Here is an 18,554-nt window from a genome sequence, read left to right as displayed (position 1 = left end):
CTAATTCCCCACTCTGATCTTCATGTCTTCCCCCTGGGTCCCCTCCTCCCTCCCTTTCTCCTATGGTCCACTCTTCTCTCCTGTCAGATTCTTTCTTCTCCAGCCCTTGACCTGTACAACCCACCTGGCTTCACCGATCACCTTCCAGCTAGCCTCCTCCCCTCCCCCCCACCTTTTTATTCTGGCTTAATTCCCCTTTCCTTCTCAGTCCTGAAGAAGGGTCTTGGCTCAAAATGTCGACTGCCTATTCTTTTCCATAGATGTTGACTGACCTGCTGAGTTCCTCCAGCATTTTGTGTGTGTTACAATGCTAGTGCTAGATAAGTAACCCCCGTCCCAGAGAGCACAAGCCTTACAAAAGCACTGGCCCTGCTCCTGCTCACCTTCATGGAGTTCTCTTTGCTGAAAATGGCTTGGAACTGTTTCCTCATCTGATCCTTAATACTACGAGGAATACACAGAGAATTGAGTGCCTCTTCCTCGAACTCGCGCGTCAAGGTGGTAGATGGATGTTCACCAGCATCCACCATGCCCTGCCGTGAGAGAGAGTGACAATTTAAGCAAGCACAAAAGTTAATGATCAATGCGGGGGGGGGGGGGGGGTGGGATGTGCAGGTAGGGATGGAAGGAGCTAAATTGACAGACACCTTGAAATGTCTCACTCTAATATGTTCATGATCTTTAAATATACAGCATGTATCCTTAATACCTGAAATATTCGCAGGAGGCCAGAGACAAATGGTCAGGAAGCCTCCAAGTATCATGCTGAGTTGGGGGTCAAGGTGCACGAGCTGAAAACTTACTCCAAATTAAATTATCCAGACCAGTAGTTTGGGACTGGGAGAAGGGGCACTCCTTAATTTCCAAGTTGAATAGATCTTTGGCTGTTGAGCTAGGATTACCAGAGAATGAATCAAAGTAGCACATAAGGCAGACTTTGACCTCACAATCCACCTTGTAGTGGCTTTGCATCTTGCTGTCCATCTGCACTGCACTTTTCCTGTATCTGTAGCATTTTTTTCTGCATTGTTATTTTTCCCCTTACTATCTCAGTGCACAATTGTAATTAAATAATCTGTATGGAAGGCATGCAAAGTAAAGTTCTTCCACTGCACCTTGGTCACTGGGACAATAGTAAGTCAATTTACCAACAAGAATTTGAACTTGTAGAAAGTATTTAACATTACACAACATTCCTGGATACCTAACAGAGACAGAAAGCAGATCTCGATGCAAATGGGATTGAACAAAATGGAGAGTTGCTATCACATCAGAACAATTTAGTACCAACTCCCATGTGATCAGTGGAACTATGAAGAAAAAATCCTGGAGACACAAGAAACTGCAGATGCTGGGACGTGGAGCAGCAGGCAATCTGCCAGAGGTACTCAGCGGGTAGAGCAGCAATGTTGAAGGGACAGAAATTGTTGATGTTTGTTGACCCTGCATTCACCCAACTCAACCCACCAAGTTCCTCTGTCAGATTGTTTCTTGCTCAATAAAATTCTAGAAATACACAGGTTCTGAGGCAGCATCTGAGCTAATATTTCAGGCTGATGATCTCTCATCCAAACTTTAACTTAAACTCGCCAAATTCCCATGACTGATTGAAAGACCTCAGAAATTTAAGGAATTGGCAAATGGTCAGGGCCTTTAAACTAAGAACTTAATATTTTATTTCTTAGACTTGGAAGTTGAAAGAAAAGGCAGTTTGAATGAGCCATCTATTCAGATAGTAACTAGTTGGGGATCAGCAGGCCATCATGTCAACAGACAGGTCAGGTACCCAATGGCACAATGATGGGGGAGCAGCAGTATTAGTTGGAGCCATGCAATGTGACAAAGACTCCCAGAATATTACAACTGCTGGACCCAGCAGGGTATGGTCATCATTCAAAAAGGGGTTCTTATGTGTGGACACAAGAACATAGGAACAGGAATCAGCTATTACTCTATCAAAAGTGTCTTTCATTGTTATAACATGGGGTGACATAATTCACAGAGCTATGTCCCATAGCTCCCGAAACTCAGGTGAAAGCTCTATAAAGATGCACAGTAAGATGTATCATTATTAATTGATTACATCCATTATTCAAGAAGATTGGTGTAAGCTAACAAGTCCTTACCCACCTCCATGACTTAGTGAAGAAACGCACAAAATTGGCCAGGCACTTGTGGAGTTTGTACTGGAAACAAGATTGTGTCCTGTACACTGCTACGATTTTCTTGATGAGGCAAGATATGATGGACCAGCTTGTCTGTTCTCACCCGTGATCTTCTATCCTCACATCCTATCATACAAGGTTGGGAAGAGCCCTAAATGCCTTGGCACTAGGTTCACGATATTGGGGGATTAAAAGAGAATTGGGACTTTTCAGAATTAAAGAATGAGGTGAAAAAACAGATTATGTAAGGATGGTGTACTGTGCAACATCTTGTCCTCACCCCTGGAATCGCCCATTGCCCACAATCTTTCCTCTTTATTGAAATAAACTGTAGGATGGGTTTGCCAGAAAGCTTGTGGATCACCTTTTCACCTCCTTCTCTCTTCCACCTGCAGTGAAAAAAGAACATGAATAGGTCCTTCATTTAGGAAGAAAGCAAGAATGTTGAGAAACACTCTGATACTCAGTGATAAAATGAAGAAGCCTGATTCAGAGGCAGTGTGTAGATTAGCGGCCAAAGGTTCAACTATCAGTTAACAAACATACTCTTCTACTGTTAAAAAGAGTGTGGATTTTCAGGGGAGAGGTTACGAAAGATGATGGGGGAAGAGAGGGGGGGAAGGGAAAGAGGGAGGGAGAGAGGGAAAGAGAGTGAGAGGGAAGGAGGGAGGGACAAAATCTAGGGAATTGAGACAGTAAAGGACAAGATGAACAATCCTAGTGTCTGAAAGGGCAGTGGAAAGAGAGTCTGCTATAACGAGTTTTAAGGTGCTTGGAAGTAGCTGCTGAGGAAATGTTATAGGGCTAAGCTTTTTTCACGCAGAGTGGTGAGCACGTGGAATGGGCTGCCGGCAGCGGTGGTGGACGTGGAAACGATAGGGTCTTTTAAGAGACTCCTGGATAGGCACATGGCGCTTAGAAAAATAGAGGGCTATGGGTAAGCCTAGGTAGTTCTAAGGTAAGGTCAGGTTCGGCACAGCTTTGTGGGGCGAAGGGCCTGTATTGTGCTGTAGGTTTTCTACGTTTCTGAAAGGAAAGTCAATAGGTACTTGCAGGGCTGAGGGATGGGCAGGTGTTGGGGACTGAAGTGGAGTTCTTTCAAAGAAACATACTGTACCTGTGATGAGGAGGGAGAGTTCAAAGTAAATTTATCCAAGTACATACATGTTACCATACACTAATTTGAGAATTATTTTCTTGTAGGCATTTACAGGAAAAAAACACAAACAGTAAGGATTGATAACCAACCAATGTGCAACAGATAACAAACTGTGCATATAAAAATAATACTGAGAATTTGAATTGTAATGAGTTCTTCAAAGTGAGTCTATAGATCATCTAATCAGTTCAGAGTAGCGGTGAATGAAGTTACACACAGCAGTTCAGGAGGCTGATGGTTGTAGGGTAATAACTAACTGTTCCTGAACATGGTGAGGGTGGGGAGACTTGGGTCCTGCACCTCCTACCCGATAGTAGAGCGCATAGCCTGGATGGTGGGGACTTTTGATGATGATGCTGCTTTCTTGTGGCAGCTCTATGTAAATGTACCCATTTGTGGCAAGGGCTTTGCCTGTGATGGACCAGGCAGTGTCCACCACTTTCTGTAGCTTTTTCCGTTCCTGGCCACTGATGTTTACATACTAGGCCATGATGCAACCAGTCAGGATCATCTCCATGGTGTTTCTATAGAAATTTGTCAAAAATTTTGGTGGCATGCTGAATCTATGCAACTTCTGAGAAAGTAGAGGTGCTGTCATGCCTTCTCTGTGATGATACTTACGTGCTGGTCCCAGGACAGTTCCACTGAGATATTAACACCAAGGAATTTAAAGTCACTCACCCTTCCCACTTACAATCTCTAATGAGAATTAGCTCATAGACCTGCAGCTTCTTCCTCCTGTAATTAATAAATCAGCTCTGACATTGCGTGAGAGGTTGTCGTTATGGCGCTACTCAATTAGTTTTCAATCTCCCTCCAATATGCTGATTCATCACCACCTTTGATTTTACCAATAGCAGTGGTGTCATCAACAAAACTTAAATATAGCCAAGGAGCTGTACTTAACCAGGTAATCATAAGTGAGTAAAGCAGTAGGGAATTGTTGCTTCTCAAGTTGTTAAGTGTGTAAACTTTTCCTCAAGGGAAATCAGCATGAGCCAAGGATCCCACAATTGGTCACAAATATAATTGTTGGGTGAATATAGAAGAGTAGATAATTGCCTTGGATATCTTCTCTTCAGTTAGAACTAAACAAAATATTAGGTGGGCTACACAATGTGCAACTGAGACCAACCAGAGATGAATTTCCACCCAGTGATGGCTGACCATGGAAAGGGAGAGAGACAATGAATAGATTGGACAATGCACATGATGAAGCTAATTTGTAGATGTAATGGAAGAATGAATGCTCCTTTTTTTCCTCATCGAGTCCAAATAGTTCTCAAAGAGCAGACAATACCCTTTCATAGCTGGGAATCTACTGTAGGATCAAATCAAATCCAGCTGCCAGAGGTGATTACCATGTCATTCTGAATACAGGCAGTTGGTGCAGCAAGCTGAACCCAGATCTACCACTTCACTTCCACAGAGTACCAGGCGTTGGTCGAAAAGTGCTGAGTTCAAATTCCAGCTGCCATTGCAAAAGTTAGATAGGCAGTGGAGTTTCAGACATGATGAAACCTACAGTTACATTTCAATACAAATGAGATGTAAAACTGAGGCATTCTTGAATGGACACAAGAAATTCCACACTACCATTTCAAACTGCAGCAGGTTGTTATTGGGAAGTATAGTGGATTCTGATTAATTGGGGCAGCCACTTATTAGGAACAATGCTTAAAGAAATAAAAAACAAATTGAGAAAATAGCCAGTATTCCCTTTGTTTACTTGGGACACAATGCCTCTTAATTGGGACAGGTGACTGTTGTTGAACAGTTTCTAATTGGTATCAGTCAAGTGGCCGTTTTACGCTACACCATTATTAGAACAAACAATTTTTAATTAGCATCAGTTGCTGTGTTTGTGTTCAAAAAGCAATGATTTTGTTACTCATAGTTGGTGAGAAATAAGCAGTACTACAATTCAAAGCCGTTTCGTTCACTGCAGTTTCAAGTATTCAGGCTTGGAGATGCCAGAAATGGCCAGGAGTGAAATTGAAGTTATTTTACTACTTCAACAAGTTAGGAACTATGAAGAATTTGAAGGTATTAACACCACAATAAAAATGAAGATTTGGAAGATGTGATTGTAGTACATTATTTGCATTAGGTGTCCACACTAATCTTGTTCACTTAGTCAATCAAAAGAATATGGCAGCATACACTGGATGGATTACTCCATTGATAACTATCAGGAACCATTACACAGTTTTACAGTACCATAGTAGCATTGGTAGTGTTCTAATTTTTTCTGTATTTCATTCAAATACATAATTTTTTACTCAGTTAAACAGTAGTCTTTTTTAATACCTTTTTAACTATTTGCATGAAACTTAGGCTAATTGGCCCAAAATGTACTAGTCCCAATGTGTCCCAATTAATTGGAAGCCACTATATTTATTTTTTGACCAACATCATTAAAAGGAAATGCATTACAAATTCACATTCATGTAATCTTGCTAAGTATGCTCCAGTCACTGAACTTAGTATTCAAAAGCCATTCACTATCTGGAGAGCAAGGAGCTGTATTGAAGTGATGAAAGGTGCAAGTTTTTCTATACCACAGTATGAATGGTGTTTCATTGCAGCTGACTGACAGTTATGTTGGCAAAATGGACCTACTGCCTGTGTGTCATTATAAATACAGGCAGCAGTGAGGGAATACTGCACTGACAGACCACAGCCTGTTTGTTCCCTCAGCTGGTTATACACAAAAAGAAAAGCTAAAAAATAGATGGCACTATTTAGAAGGGCAGTAAAGTTATCTCTGCTGACCGGGCCAACATTTACATCTGACCAACATCACAGAATACATGCCCTCCCTGAATTACAAAGATCCAACTCACAAACACACGTATACATCAACGAACGTTTGGGAGACCAGCGGGATATGCCTGCTGACTCTCACATTACAGCTGTTTCTGTGATCCTCTCCCAGGCACTCTTTCTCTTTCTATTCATTTCTGACAAACTGTTCTCAGTAACAGAAACCTGACATAACTGAAAGGCTGCTTATATCTAGTTGTTAACAGAAAGTATGTGGGAACTTGCTGTGTGTAAACCAAAAGTTACACTTCTTATATTACAATAATATCTGTGTTTCAAAAGCAAAAGTTGTAAGTACTTTGGAAAATCCTGAAGGGGTGGGGTGAAAATTTTTGTTTACTTACCGTGTAACAATGGGATCAGCCGCATGGTTTGGTCCCCATTTTCCCAGCAAGCCTCGAGAAATCATTCCCGTTCTTCCCATTGGATTCCTAGGAATAACAGCAAAGATCATGGAAGCCTTGGTTCCTCTCACTGATAAAGTGTGAAACCAGCACGGATAGAGTGAGAGGCACTCTTCACATCTCGTGCCTTGATCCTAGGCATTTTTTAGGATCAGTATAATTGGATGGAAAGCAAAATGTATTACTGTGTAAATGAACCCAAATGGACCCACATTGAATACTTAGTCACACACACAAAATGCTGGTGGAACACAGCAGGCCAGGCAGCATCTATAGGGAGAAGCACTGTCGATGTTTTGGGCCGAGACCCTTCCACCAGCATTTTGTGTGTGTTGCTTGAATTTCCAGCATCTGCAGATTTCTTCGTGTTTGAATACTTAGTGTCTACACTCAGTATCAAATGCATTTCCAGTCACTTTAAATTATGCAAATTTCTGCGATGTTTTCATTTATTTTCTTAATTGATAGGAAATTGGCATTGCTGGATATTGCCTCAATAGTCTTTCTGGGCCATTTAAAAAGGCAGTTAAGGGTCAACCAGATCGCTCTGGGGCTGGAAACACACAGAGGCTAGATGAGGTAAGGAGAACGATTTCCTTTCCTAAAGGATATTAGTAAATCAGCTGGGATTTTGACAGAATCAACTAATACAATAGTCATCATTTTTCCTTCTGATTAATTTAATACTTGGATTGAAATTTTGCAACTATCATAGTCTGATCAACAACGCATTACAGGTCTAATAACTTAATCACTAGGCTACTGGACCTGTTATTCCATTATGATGCCATAGAATATTCATGAAATCCCAATGAGTTCACTTTTCAATCTTCCCTTTAAAGTGACAGACTTCCTTCTCTGTTCATACCATTTAGACAAAGCACTGGTAACTGTTTTTTTTATTGTGCTTTAACTGATGAAGGCATGTCCATTTTTTTGTGTTGATATGCTATCAGTACTGTGTGGCTGAGTCTGTGTTTTAGCATAATTTGTGGAGACTAATACTCTACACAGTATTGATGTTAGTACCTTTATAAACTGCACTGCTACATGTCTATAATCAAGCACTGGCAAGCCTATTAATACTCACAAGCACAATCCCAGGTCTTCCTGTGATACCTTTGCTCAGTTCACTATTATAATTTTCTCCGTAATATTCACATAGTCAGCCTCCTGTTTGTTGTTTACTGGAATTCTGATATAAGCTCTTTGCAAACCGTAACTCATTGTCTGATCTAACTGTGTATTTACTATGATATGACCATTGTTCACAAGGCCAATGTTTGTTACCTACAAGAGTGGTCAACACTAAATTCTCAACTATCATTACTGATATTAGATAAAACACATTGAAATACTGGGGTAATGAAAAGTTTGATATAAATATCAGTCATGTGTTGGTTGACCTCTGATAAATCACCTTATTAACTATTCTTTATCTTCAGACAATTCAACTGTGGAAGATACAAACCTGAACACAATCTAACTACCCAAATGCCACACCTTCATACTTCGGCATGAAAAATCTATATAGAAATTAGTACTGGAAGCCTTTACAGAATCCCTCCACCCTCTGCTTCACCTGTACCCCTGATACTTACCAATGCTCTCTAACCCCAGCATGTTTGAAAAGAGCAAAAGAGAAAACATGTAATTGTGTTTTTAACTGAGGGGTTGCTCGAATTACTATTTGAAGGCACAGTTACCAACACCTATAAGGGACAGGTAGCAGCGTTTTTTCCCCCCGATTATTTCAATTTAAATGGCTTTATTCATTTACTAAAGTGACCAGATGTAGTTGACAGCAGATTATCAGATAAAATCTGATTCGAGGAGGTACTTGAATAGGTAACAAAAGGCTTTGTCAAGGAGGTAGGTTTCAAAGAGGAGAGAGAGAGGTAGAGAGGTTTGTGGAAGAATGTCCAACTGGCAGCTGAGGATACAACTGGACAGACATTAAGCAATTAAAACTGGAGTGAGCAGTCAGGCGTTCTAGGATATCACATGCCTGTCACTGCTCCGAATCTCATCTCCAGTTGAATCAAACAAGTCGGATCACAACAAACCCGAAATGTAGACTGTTTACTATTTCCTACATATACTGCCTGGCCTGCTGAGTTCCTCGAGCATTTTGTGTGTGTTGAAGTGGAATCGGTACTCACCGAGGCAGGTTGTCTTTATCCAGTTTATACACACCTAGGTAGCTCCTCCGATCGATTCTCCCATCCAGTGCATTGAAGCGTGGAGCATGTTTCAATTGGTCTCTCTTCCTGTGTCACAAATAATGAGAGAAATTTGCCTTCATACCAAGTATTTTTTTTATTTTTCTGTGTGTTCTAACGTTATCACCAATCATGAAGCAACTTCATAAGCACTGCTGTGCAGCACAAAGTGAGGGGAGGAGCACGAACATAGCCTCTCATAAGAGCAGACATTGGGTTTAATAACTCGGCTCCTCAAGCCCTCTCTGCCAGTCAATTCATTCTTGGCTCCACCTCAGCTCCGTTTTCCTCCACCAATTAATTTAATATCTATACATTTATCAGTCTCTGTCTTGAGTACATCAGACTAAGCCTCCACAGTGCTTAGATGCAACATTTCTATGGTTTACACCAGTCTGTGTAATTTAGTTCCTTCTCATTCATTTCTGAATGCAGGCTCCTTATTTTGAGACAGTGGCTTCCTGTTCTGGCCACACTAGCCTGGGGAAATAACAATTTAACATCTACACAATCAAACCCATAAATTTTTGTACATTTCAATGAAATCAGCCCACATTATTTGAAATACAGAATATAGTCCTAATCTGCTGAATCTCTTCTTCTCCAATCAACTTGGAATTCCAGCACACAATCTGATAAACCTTCCCGCAATCCCTCTAATGCAAATATAAACTTCCTTAGGATGGGATCTCCCTCGCTTTCTACTCCCTTTCTAATAAGGACTAACTTTCTGAATATGTTCCTAACTGCTTGCTACACCCATAATGTTCAGTGTTTTGTGTACAAGGACACCCAGCTCCCTCTGAACTCACACTTTTCAGTTTCTGGCCATTTCAAAAATCTCTAACATTCTAATTTTTTTCCCCCCAAATCAAAGTGGTGATCTTACATTTTCCTACATTATATTATGTTTGGTGTATTCTCACTAGTCACACCCTCTGCATCCTCCTCATGTCCACACTAACAGGAAGCATTGTTATCAGTGAACTTGGATATATTACACTTGATTCCCTCATCCAAACTTGATCTAGATTTTGAACAGTTGCTGGCCCACTAATCAGTCTCCCAAACTAATAAAAACCTGTTCATTTTAATTCTTCGACATTAATCAATCATTAATACACGTGCTAGGATTGTGAAGCATCTTATTGAAGCCCTTTTGAAGGTTCACCTTTAAATCTAAAAACAAAAACTCGTAGCAGATATTAAATCGGATGTTTCTTTCATTAAGCCAGTGTTGACTATAACTAACCATGTTCTTTACTAACTGCCATGTTAACTTAATGAAAAGGTTTCATTTCTCTGTTTCCTTTCTGTCCCTTCTTAAACAATTGTGTTACATTTGGTATCTTCCAATCTGTGCCAATCACACCAGAACTTAAGGAATTTTGGAAAATGGCATCCAGTTCACCCACTATTTTCATCAATATGTTCATCAAAACATTAGAATGCAGGTCACCATGTCCTGGAGATTTACCTACACTCAATCACATTACTTTCTTGAATACAAATTGTTTACTCCTACTAATTGTATTGTCTTTATAGTCCTGACGAAGGGTCTCAGCCCGAAACATCGACAGTGCTTCTCCCTATAGATGCTGCCTGGCCTGCTGCGTTCCACCAGCATTTTGTGTGTGTTGCTTTATTGTCTATCCACTGTTCTACATAGAACAGTGATTCACCACCACTGTCTATCCTTGAAGATAGACACAAAATTTCAATTTCTTTACCCATTTTTTCACCAAACAATTTCTCCTGTCTCAGTGTACAGCACTATATCTAAAACTATCATTTTCACATTTCTACGGGACTCTAAATCTTCATTTGCCAAAATTCTTCATTTACCTAAAATCTGGGTCAGCCCATTGAGGCCCAGCCTTGACAGTCTCTGCCGTGTAGTCCACTGGATCATATGCTGCCCACTCTCTGTTCCAGCTGACATTATCATCCTGAACAGGGAATCGCTTGACCTGTGATCCTGGGTATGGTGAGCTTCGTGCCTTTACGTGAATCATTAAAGTCCCTGTACTGCTAAGAGTAGCAGGACACATCGGGTAAGGTTCAGGCAGGTACCAACTGGACTGGAAGAGGCAGGTGCTGAAATAGAAACACTTTACCATCAGAAGTTTGCTTCCTGAGGAATCCATCCATGCATAATCCAATTCTCTTCAAGGTGTAAATTTCATAAAGTATCTAATTGATTATAACATGCTCTAGGAATTATCTGGATTGTGAAAAGCACAGCAGAAGTATAAAGCTGTTGCTTATTACATTCCAGCTTTGAGGCAGTTACTCTCCACATAATCCCAAAATTTCCTGAGAAGCTTACTTTATCTCACATACACATCTCGCTTCAAACTTTAACACCACTCATGTATCCCTTCCAACTGCTACATATTCATGCAGCATTACTCAACTAACATTTCCTATGATTACTTGCCTAGCTCAATCGCCAGTGTTCTGCTCCGCTCTGACCTTCGTGGACTGGGAAACTGTCAGCAATTGATCTCCGTGACGGGTGTTGGCTGCTCTCAGACACTTAACTAACAGCAACACAGTAGCCACTATGTGTAATTCCACTATGATAGTCTCTAGTTAACAAGGACTTTTCATACTAACTAGTGGACCTGCCCAATCCTTGCATGACTTCCTGAGAGGTTCTGGTTATAATTCAGTGAAGAACTGAAACTAGACACAGAAACAAAAATTAAGGCAGTAAACAAAATTGACTCACTTCCTCCAATCTAAAGATACACAGATGCTTAAAAGAGACACATCTCATTGTGGTGGTTAAGCAGACTCATCAGGTTTTCCTCCAGAACTTCCCTGAAATTTGCTACATTAACAAGCCTTCCAGGGCCTGCTGCAGTGAAGCATCACCACAGCGTGATGCAGCCACCACTATGCTTTATGGAAAGGATGGTATGTTTTTGATGATGTGTGGTATTTGGCTTATGCCAAATATGGTATTTAGTCTGATGACCAAAAAACAGTTTTGGTTTCATCAGACCATAGAACCTTCTTCCAGCTGACTTCAGAGTCTCCCACATACCTTCTGGCAAATTCTAGCTGAGATTTCATCTCAGTTTTTTCAACAGTGGCTTTCTCTTTGCCATAAAGCTGCGACTGAAGCTCCCAGGCAATAGTTGTTGTAAGTACAGTCTCTCCCATCTCAGCCACTGAAGCTTGACATTCCTCCAGTTATCATAGGTCTCTTGGTGACCTCCCTCACTGGTCCCCTTCTTGTACAGTCACTCAGTTTTTGAGGACAGCCTGCTCTAGGCAGGTTTGTGCCACATTCTTTCCTTTTCATGATGATTGACCAGCTGTACTCCAAAGGATATTCAGTGACTTGGAAATTCTCTTGTCTCCATCTCCTGACTTGTGCTTTTTAAATAACATTTTCAAGGAGTTGCTGGGAGTGTTCTTTTGTCTTCATGGTGTAGTTTTTGCCAGGGTACTGACCTTCCAGATACAGTGTATTTTTTTTTTTTAAAAACTACAATCAATTGAAACACTTTGACTGCACTCAGGTCTCCAAAAACAGATCTCCATTTCACTAATTATGTCACTTCTAAAACCAATTGGATGCACCAGTGATGATTTAGTGTGTCATAATAAAGGGAGTGAATACTTAGGCAATCAACTATTTTGTGTTTTATATTTGTAATTAATTTAAATCACTTTGTAGAGATCTGTTTTCACTTTGACACAATAGTGTCATAGGGGGACAGGAGACTGGACCCAAGTGCAGGATGCAGGCACTGAAGTACTAGGGGCAGGACAGGAACAACTATAGACAAGATGTGGTGACCGTGGTGTGCGTGAGGGATGTGACGTTCAAGGTGATTCTGGGGTTCCGGGGGAGTCTTAGAGTTCAGGCAAGGCAGGATCCTGGGGTTCAGGCAAGGCAGGGTCTAAGGGTTCAGGCAAGGTCTAGGAGTTCACTAGGCAGGCCGCATAACTCCTGGGCAGGGCCCGGACCTCCCAGGCAGGAACACAGGGGCCTGAGCAGGTCACAGGGAACCTGGGTAGGTTGCAGGGCACAACTCATCGGCAATGAGGGATGGAAAGGGGCAGGGTCCCCCTCCGGGCAACGGCTGTCCGGCCAGGCTTTCCTGACGGAGGCAAGGGATAGGAAGGGAACTAGGTCCAGGGTGACTGCCAGACTTACTCAAAGAACTCATCTTTAACAAGGGGAACTCCAAGCCAGGGCAACCAGAGGAAGAGGATAAGCAGGACCCCCCCCCCCAAAACTCCACTCAGTCCCAGAGCCCCCTATATACACCGCCAGCCGATGGGCATCAGGTGCACCTCCTTGAGTCCAAACAAGCCACGATGATCCACAGGTGTGACTACTTGGGCTCAAGGGTGAAAAAAGGGATGGCTACAAGACCCGGAGTCCATGGACCGGATTAAGAACTGGAATGCGGGGTCTGGACTGGACCATAACAGATAGTCTTTTTCTGTTGATCAGCATCCAAGAAGCCAAATTAAATCCACTGTGATTCAATGTTGTAAAACAATAAATCATGAAAACTTCCAGGGGGAGTGGGGGTGAATACTTTTTACAGGCACTATAGCTGTAAGGATTTGGTTTTCTTCTTGTTCACAGCACAATAGTAATTACAAATATTTTTCAATAGTTACTCAAAAGGCATGTGAAAGGAGTTTTAAAAATGTGTTATGTTTCTTTCAGGAAGCAGGATCCTGTCTGAACATGGGTGTATTTTGTTGCTTGGGTCAGATGTTCGGTGAAAAAGCAGTGACAATGAACTCGATTCTGATTCTGAAGAAATTCCTCTTCATTTCAGGCCTAAATGTCTACATCTTGTTCTCAAACTGTAACCTCAAGCTCTAGACTCTTTGGATGGCAAAAAATATTTCTTGCATTTAGTCTATCAAGCACCATATGAATTTTCTAAGGTTCAATGAGATCATTTCACATTCTTCCTATCAATATTGAATATGAACTTAGTCTTCTCAATCTCTCCTCAGCAACTCTCTCATTGCAGGGCTACACCTATTGAATATTTAATCATTCTATGAAATAAATATAATGTTTCTTAACCTAAGAATATCAAAACTGTATATATTTATCCAGTTGCTATCTCACAAAGGCCCTATGTATTTGTAGTAAGATATCTTTACTGCTCCACTCAAATCCTCCCATAATTTCATTTAGAACATGGAATAGTACACAGGAAACCCTTTGACACATGATGTTGTGCTGACCTATACAAATCTAATCCACGATCAATCTAGCCCTTTCCTCCTAGACAGATCACAATCCTCCATTTTTCTTTTGTCTATATATGCCTAAGCATCTCTTATATGTCCTTATTATATCAGCCTCTATTACCGTCCAGTGTTCCAAACACCCACCTTTCCTTGGAAAAAACCTACTTCCTCCAGTCACCTTAAATGGATGTCCTCTGGAACTGGCCATTACCATCCTGGAAAAAAGGCTCTGCTGTCCACTCTCTATTTATCTCATAATCTTATGCCTCTCTATCAGGTCACCTCTCAACCTGCTTTGCTCCAAAGGGAAAAATCTGATCTTGCTCAAAGTAAGGCATGGTCTCTAATTCAGGCAGCATCCTGGCAAATCTACTCTGATCTTTCTCTAAAGCTTCCACATCTTTCCGACAATGATAAGATCAGAACTAAACACAATACTCCAGTTGTGGAGTTTATACAGCTACAACATTACCTTGTAGATCTTGAATGCAATCCCCCAATAAATGAAGGCCAAGACTTCATTGGACTTGGACCCCAAGATCCCCCTGTTCCTCTTGTGATGGAATTTTAAGTTTTATTCATTATGGACTGACTGTGCCTTTAAGAACCATGTCTGTAAGACAGAGAGACAGAGAGCGGACAGCCGGTGTTCAGCTCAATGGTATTTAAACGAGCGTCACTGCTCGTTTCACAGGACACAGATGCACGAAGGCTGGTGGTGGAAATTGCCACTAAACATTTAAGTGAATGCTTAAGAACCCATAAAGAGTCGGGCTGAGGATTAAGAGGAAACAATCTGTGACTATTAGTGCGTGTAAAGGGCGACCCTGTGGAATCTACTGGTGTGTCTAACCCTTGCCTGGGTTGGTAGATTATCACTTGAAGATGGCGCTTTTAAGCTGGTCACGTTTGGCTGACTTGGAAGATTTTGGAGGACACTGAGGAGGATCGACGACACCTGTTCCAATCCTCTGGTACTATACCAGTGGCCAAGAAAGATGCAAAGATCATCATCAACATCCCAGCAATCTCTTTCTTTGCTTCCCGTAGTAACCTGGGAAATATCCTGCCTCGGCCCGGGTACGCAACTATCCATATGTTTTCCAGAAGCTGCAACACAGAGAGAAAACAGAGAACTGGGTAGGAAGCTGAAAAGCAGAAGGTAGTGATCTCTGGATTGCTGCTTCTGAAGCAATGCTTTGAGAGGCTGGTTAAGGATTACATCTGCAGTTTGCTACCCCCTAAACTGGACTCCCTACAATTCTCCTACCGACACAACCAATCGACAAAACAATGCAATTGCCACTGCTCATACCGTCCTTACACATCTGGAGAAGAAGGATGTGTTCTTTGACTACAGTTCAGCATTCAACACCAATGGAATGGAAAGTGCAGGAGAGGTTACGATAGTATTTAGAATAAAGAAAAAGACCAAAAGTTTAGAAAGGAATAAGAATTTAACTTTCAGTAACATGGGGACAAAACTGAAAAGGGTGATGAATACAGGATGGAAAATGTAATATCTGAATGCACGTAATATATGAATAAGGTAGGTGATCTTGTAGGGCAGTCTATATTCCCTTAAAGCTTCTTGTATCCTCTGCTGACTGACAACCTCTCTGCTTTTATACCATTAGCAAATACATAACTATGAAATTTGATGACCTTAGCCAAAGAGTTCACATAGATTGTGAAGAGCCAAAGTTGTAGCAGTGATCTCTGCTGTACCCCAACTGGCAGCCTGACAACCCAAGAACGATCTAGTCAATTCCACCTCTTCTGCTTTAAGAACAATCAATCCACGTCAGTAAATCACCACCAATTTTGTGTTTTAGCCTAGTTCACCCAACCTCCTGTGTCATATCAAAGTCCTTCTAAAAGGAAAAATACCTCCTTGTTTCTCTGTATCCATCTTAGTGGATACATTGAGAAAGAATTCCATAAGATTACGGAAATACTCCCGCATATACCTGTAAGAAGTTTGTATGTTCTCCATGTGACCGTGTGGGTTTCCTCCGGGTGCTCTGGTTTCCTTCCACAGTCCAAAGACGTACAAGTTGGTAGGTGAATTAGTCATTGTAAATTGTCGTGTGATTAGGCTAGGATTAAATTGGGGGATTGCTGGGCTGTGTGCTCAAAGGGCCAGAAGGGCCTACTTCACATTGTGTGTCAATAAACAAAAAATATTCCCACGTGGGTCCACGCTGAGGCTGCTTAATGCTGTTACTCTGTTTAAGACTCTCTGCTATTATATCTTCCGATACAGACTCAATGAAAAGCAAAGTCTACTGCAACCTCATCACCCTCACACCAGGTTGCAATTGCCTGCCTACGCACAGCTGGAATCAAACTGCAACTTTTTCAGCTACGTAATTTCGCTAGATAAAATAGGATCGTCAAGTCAGCACTAAGTTATTATCATTAAACAGAATCAAAAAGTCATGGTAATATTATACAAAAAAGTTAGTTCTATTTTCCCACACAGAGAGTAATGGATATGTGGATCAAGCCATTAGAGAAAATGGTAGCGGTGAGTTCAAATACAATGTTTAAAACACATTTCAATAGGTTCACTGAGAGGAAAATCTTCAAGGGATATGGTCGAGCTGCAGTCAAATGGGACTAGCTCTGGGCCAAAGGGACTGATTCCATGCTCTATAACCATGACTCTGACTTAGCACATCACAGTAAAGCATAGCTGATGCTCTTTTGCAGTGGTGCACTCTAACACAGCCTTTGCTCCACTCCACCCTAGTGTCTGACGCTGGAACGTGCAGAACCCGGGATCCAGTTGTGGTGTCCCTCAGCTCCAGCAGCTTTCAGGTGTGACACTTGCGGGACAGTGAGCGGCATCAGCTGGAGTATAGTGTGAAGGAGTAGGAGCAGAGGACCCTCTGGCTTCCGAATCCTACTGTGGCTTCAATAAAGTCATGACTGATCTTTTACTGTAATCCCATTTCCTGCAGTAAACTCATCCCTCAATATCAAAAAGAACAAATCAAGGTGTACGCACTGTAGAAATACTCTAACTCACAAGCAAAACATCATAATATTACCACCAGTAAATTACCAAATAATAAGGTGCATTTATAACACAAATTATAAAGTAAAGAGTGTAACACTACTGGCACTTAGTACATGAGGAGACCTGGATGTTACGGCCAAGCAAATAGTTCTTGTCCTAATGTTATGGTACCTCCTTCCTGATGGATGGATGGATGGATGGATGGATGGGAGGAATCATTGACAATGCTAAGGGCCCTGCACATGCAGCACTCCAGATAAATATCTTTGACAGGTAGAAGAGAGACCCTGATTATCCCTTTAGAATCAGAATCAGGTTTATTATCACCAGCATGTGTGGTGAAATTTGTTATCTTAGCAGCAACAGTGCAATGCAATACTGTACGTGATAATGTAAAAAAATAAATGAATAAGTAAATCAATTACAGTAAGTATATTGAATAGATTAAAAATAGTGCAACAACAGAAATAAAATATATTCTAAAAAAAGTGAGGTAGTGTTCACAGTTTCAATGTCCATTCAGGCCAGATGGCAGAGAGGAAGAAGCTGTACCTGGATCAGAGTGTGTGCCTTCAGGCTTCTGTACCTCCTTCCTGACGGTAACATTGAGAAGAGGGCATGCTCTGGGTGATGGGGATCCTTAATGGATGTCACCTTTCTGAGGCTCTGCTCCTTGAAGATGTCTTGGATACTATGGAGGTTAGTACTATTACGCCTGTGCCCCAACTCTGAGGGGCCGAAGGGTACAAAATAGCCCCCTCCTTTTTGAGAATTGCAAGATCGCTATTAATTCAGGTCAGGAGACCCAGGAAATGAGAGAGAGACGCAGAATCCACAGGGGGTTTGGAATGTCCTGGCCCCTCAACGATACAAAGCCACGGGAAACGGCCATTGCCTCTTGGAGACGGAATTGTGTATTGAGCACTGTGCTATTCATCGACACCCTCAAGGAATGAGCAACGTGGGCTGGTTGGGGGGATGGCAACATCCCAACCTGACTGACATCTGAGACCCCGTGAGTAAGGATAAAAGAGGGTCTGGGGAACACCCCCTTTCAGACGCACCAGGAGAAACGCTAGAAATCCCGTGACAGCGTAATAGCGACAGCCGGTGGAAAGCCCACGTGTGTCCTTTTCCACTTGCCTCGGAATTGGTGGGACTGACCACGGAAGACGGGTTAGCTAAAAGGAAAAGGACACCGACAACATTTCGAAGGATCGACATCATAGAAAGGAAAACGGGCAAGTTCTAAAACAAAAATCCATCTCTCTCTTGACTCCAACCAAAGGCTGCAGCCTGAATGAACTAAAGTGACTTTTATATTTCCATCGGACCGTACATTATCCCCTAGACAACAATAGAGCTATTTCTTATTGATTATTATTATACCCGCGCTTTTAGATTTAGTATTGACGACGTATATTATCTGTATGTTTGCATTGATATTATTTTTATGTATTTTTATCAATAAATACTGTTAAAAATAGTACCATCAGACTTCAACGTACCTCT

General features: G+C 41.6%; 1 protein-coding gene across 5 annotated transcripts in view; it reads right to left on the bottom strand.

Moving 5' to 3' along the window:
• Positions 1 to 18,554, bottom strand: part of LOC140735661 (ADP-ribose pyrophosphatase, mitochondrial-like) — a 32,474-nt gene that overhangs the window by 10,172 nt on the left and 3,748 nt on the right. For 2 of the 5 annotated variants that reach the window (XM_073060976.1, XM_073060978.1), the window contains exons 2-6: positions 10,622 to 10,873; positions 8,717 to 8,824; positions 6,495 to 6,581; positions 2,446 to 2,554; positions 384 to 533 (exon numbers count right to left, since the gene is read on the bottom strand). In XM_073060976.1, coding sequence (XP_072917077.1) covers positions 384 to 533; positions 2,446 to 2,554; positions 6,495 to 6,581; positions 8,717 to 8,824; positions 10,622 to 10,873 — 706 coding nt within the window. Of the gene's footprint in view, positions 1 to 383; positions 534 to 2,445; positions 2,555 to 6,494; positions 6,582 to 8,716; positions 8,825 to 10,621; positions 10,874 to 11,216; positions 11,408 to 15,987; positions 16,309 to 18,554 lie in introns of those variants that run through there. The other 3 variants (XM_073060979.1, XM_073060975.1, XM_073060977.1) reach the window with 3 other exon arrangements.

Source organism: Hemitrygon akajei, chromosome 11 (genome assembly GCF_048418815.1).
Source record: "Hemitrygon akajei chromosome 11, sHemAka1.3, whole genome shotgun sequence".
NCBI classification, from domain to species: Eukaryota; Metazoa; Chordata; class Chondrichthyes; order Myliobatiformes; family Dasyatidae; genus Hemitrygon; species Hemitrygon akajei.
This window is presented reverse-complemented; position numbering and strand designations above follow the sequence as displayed.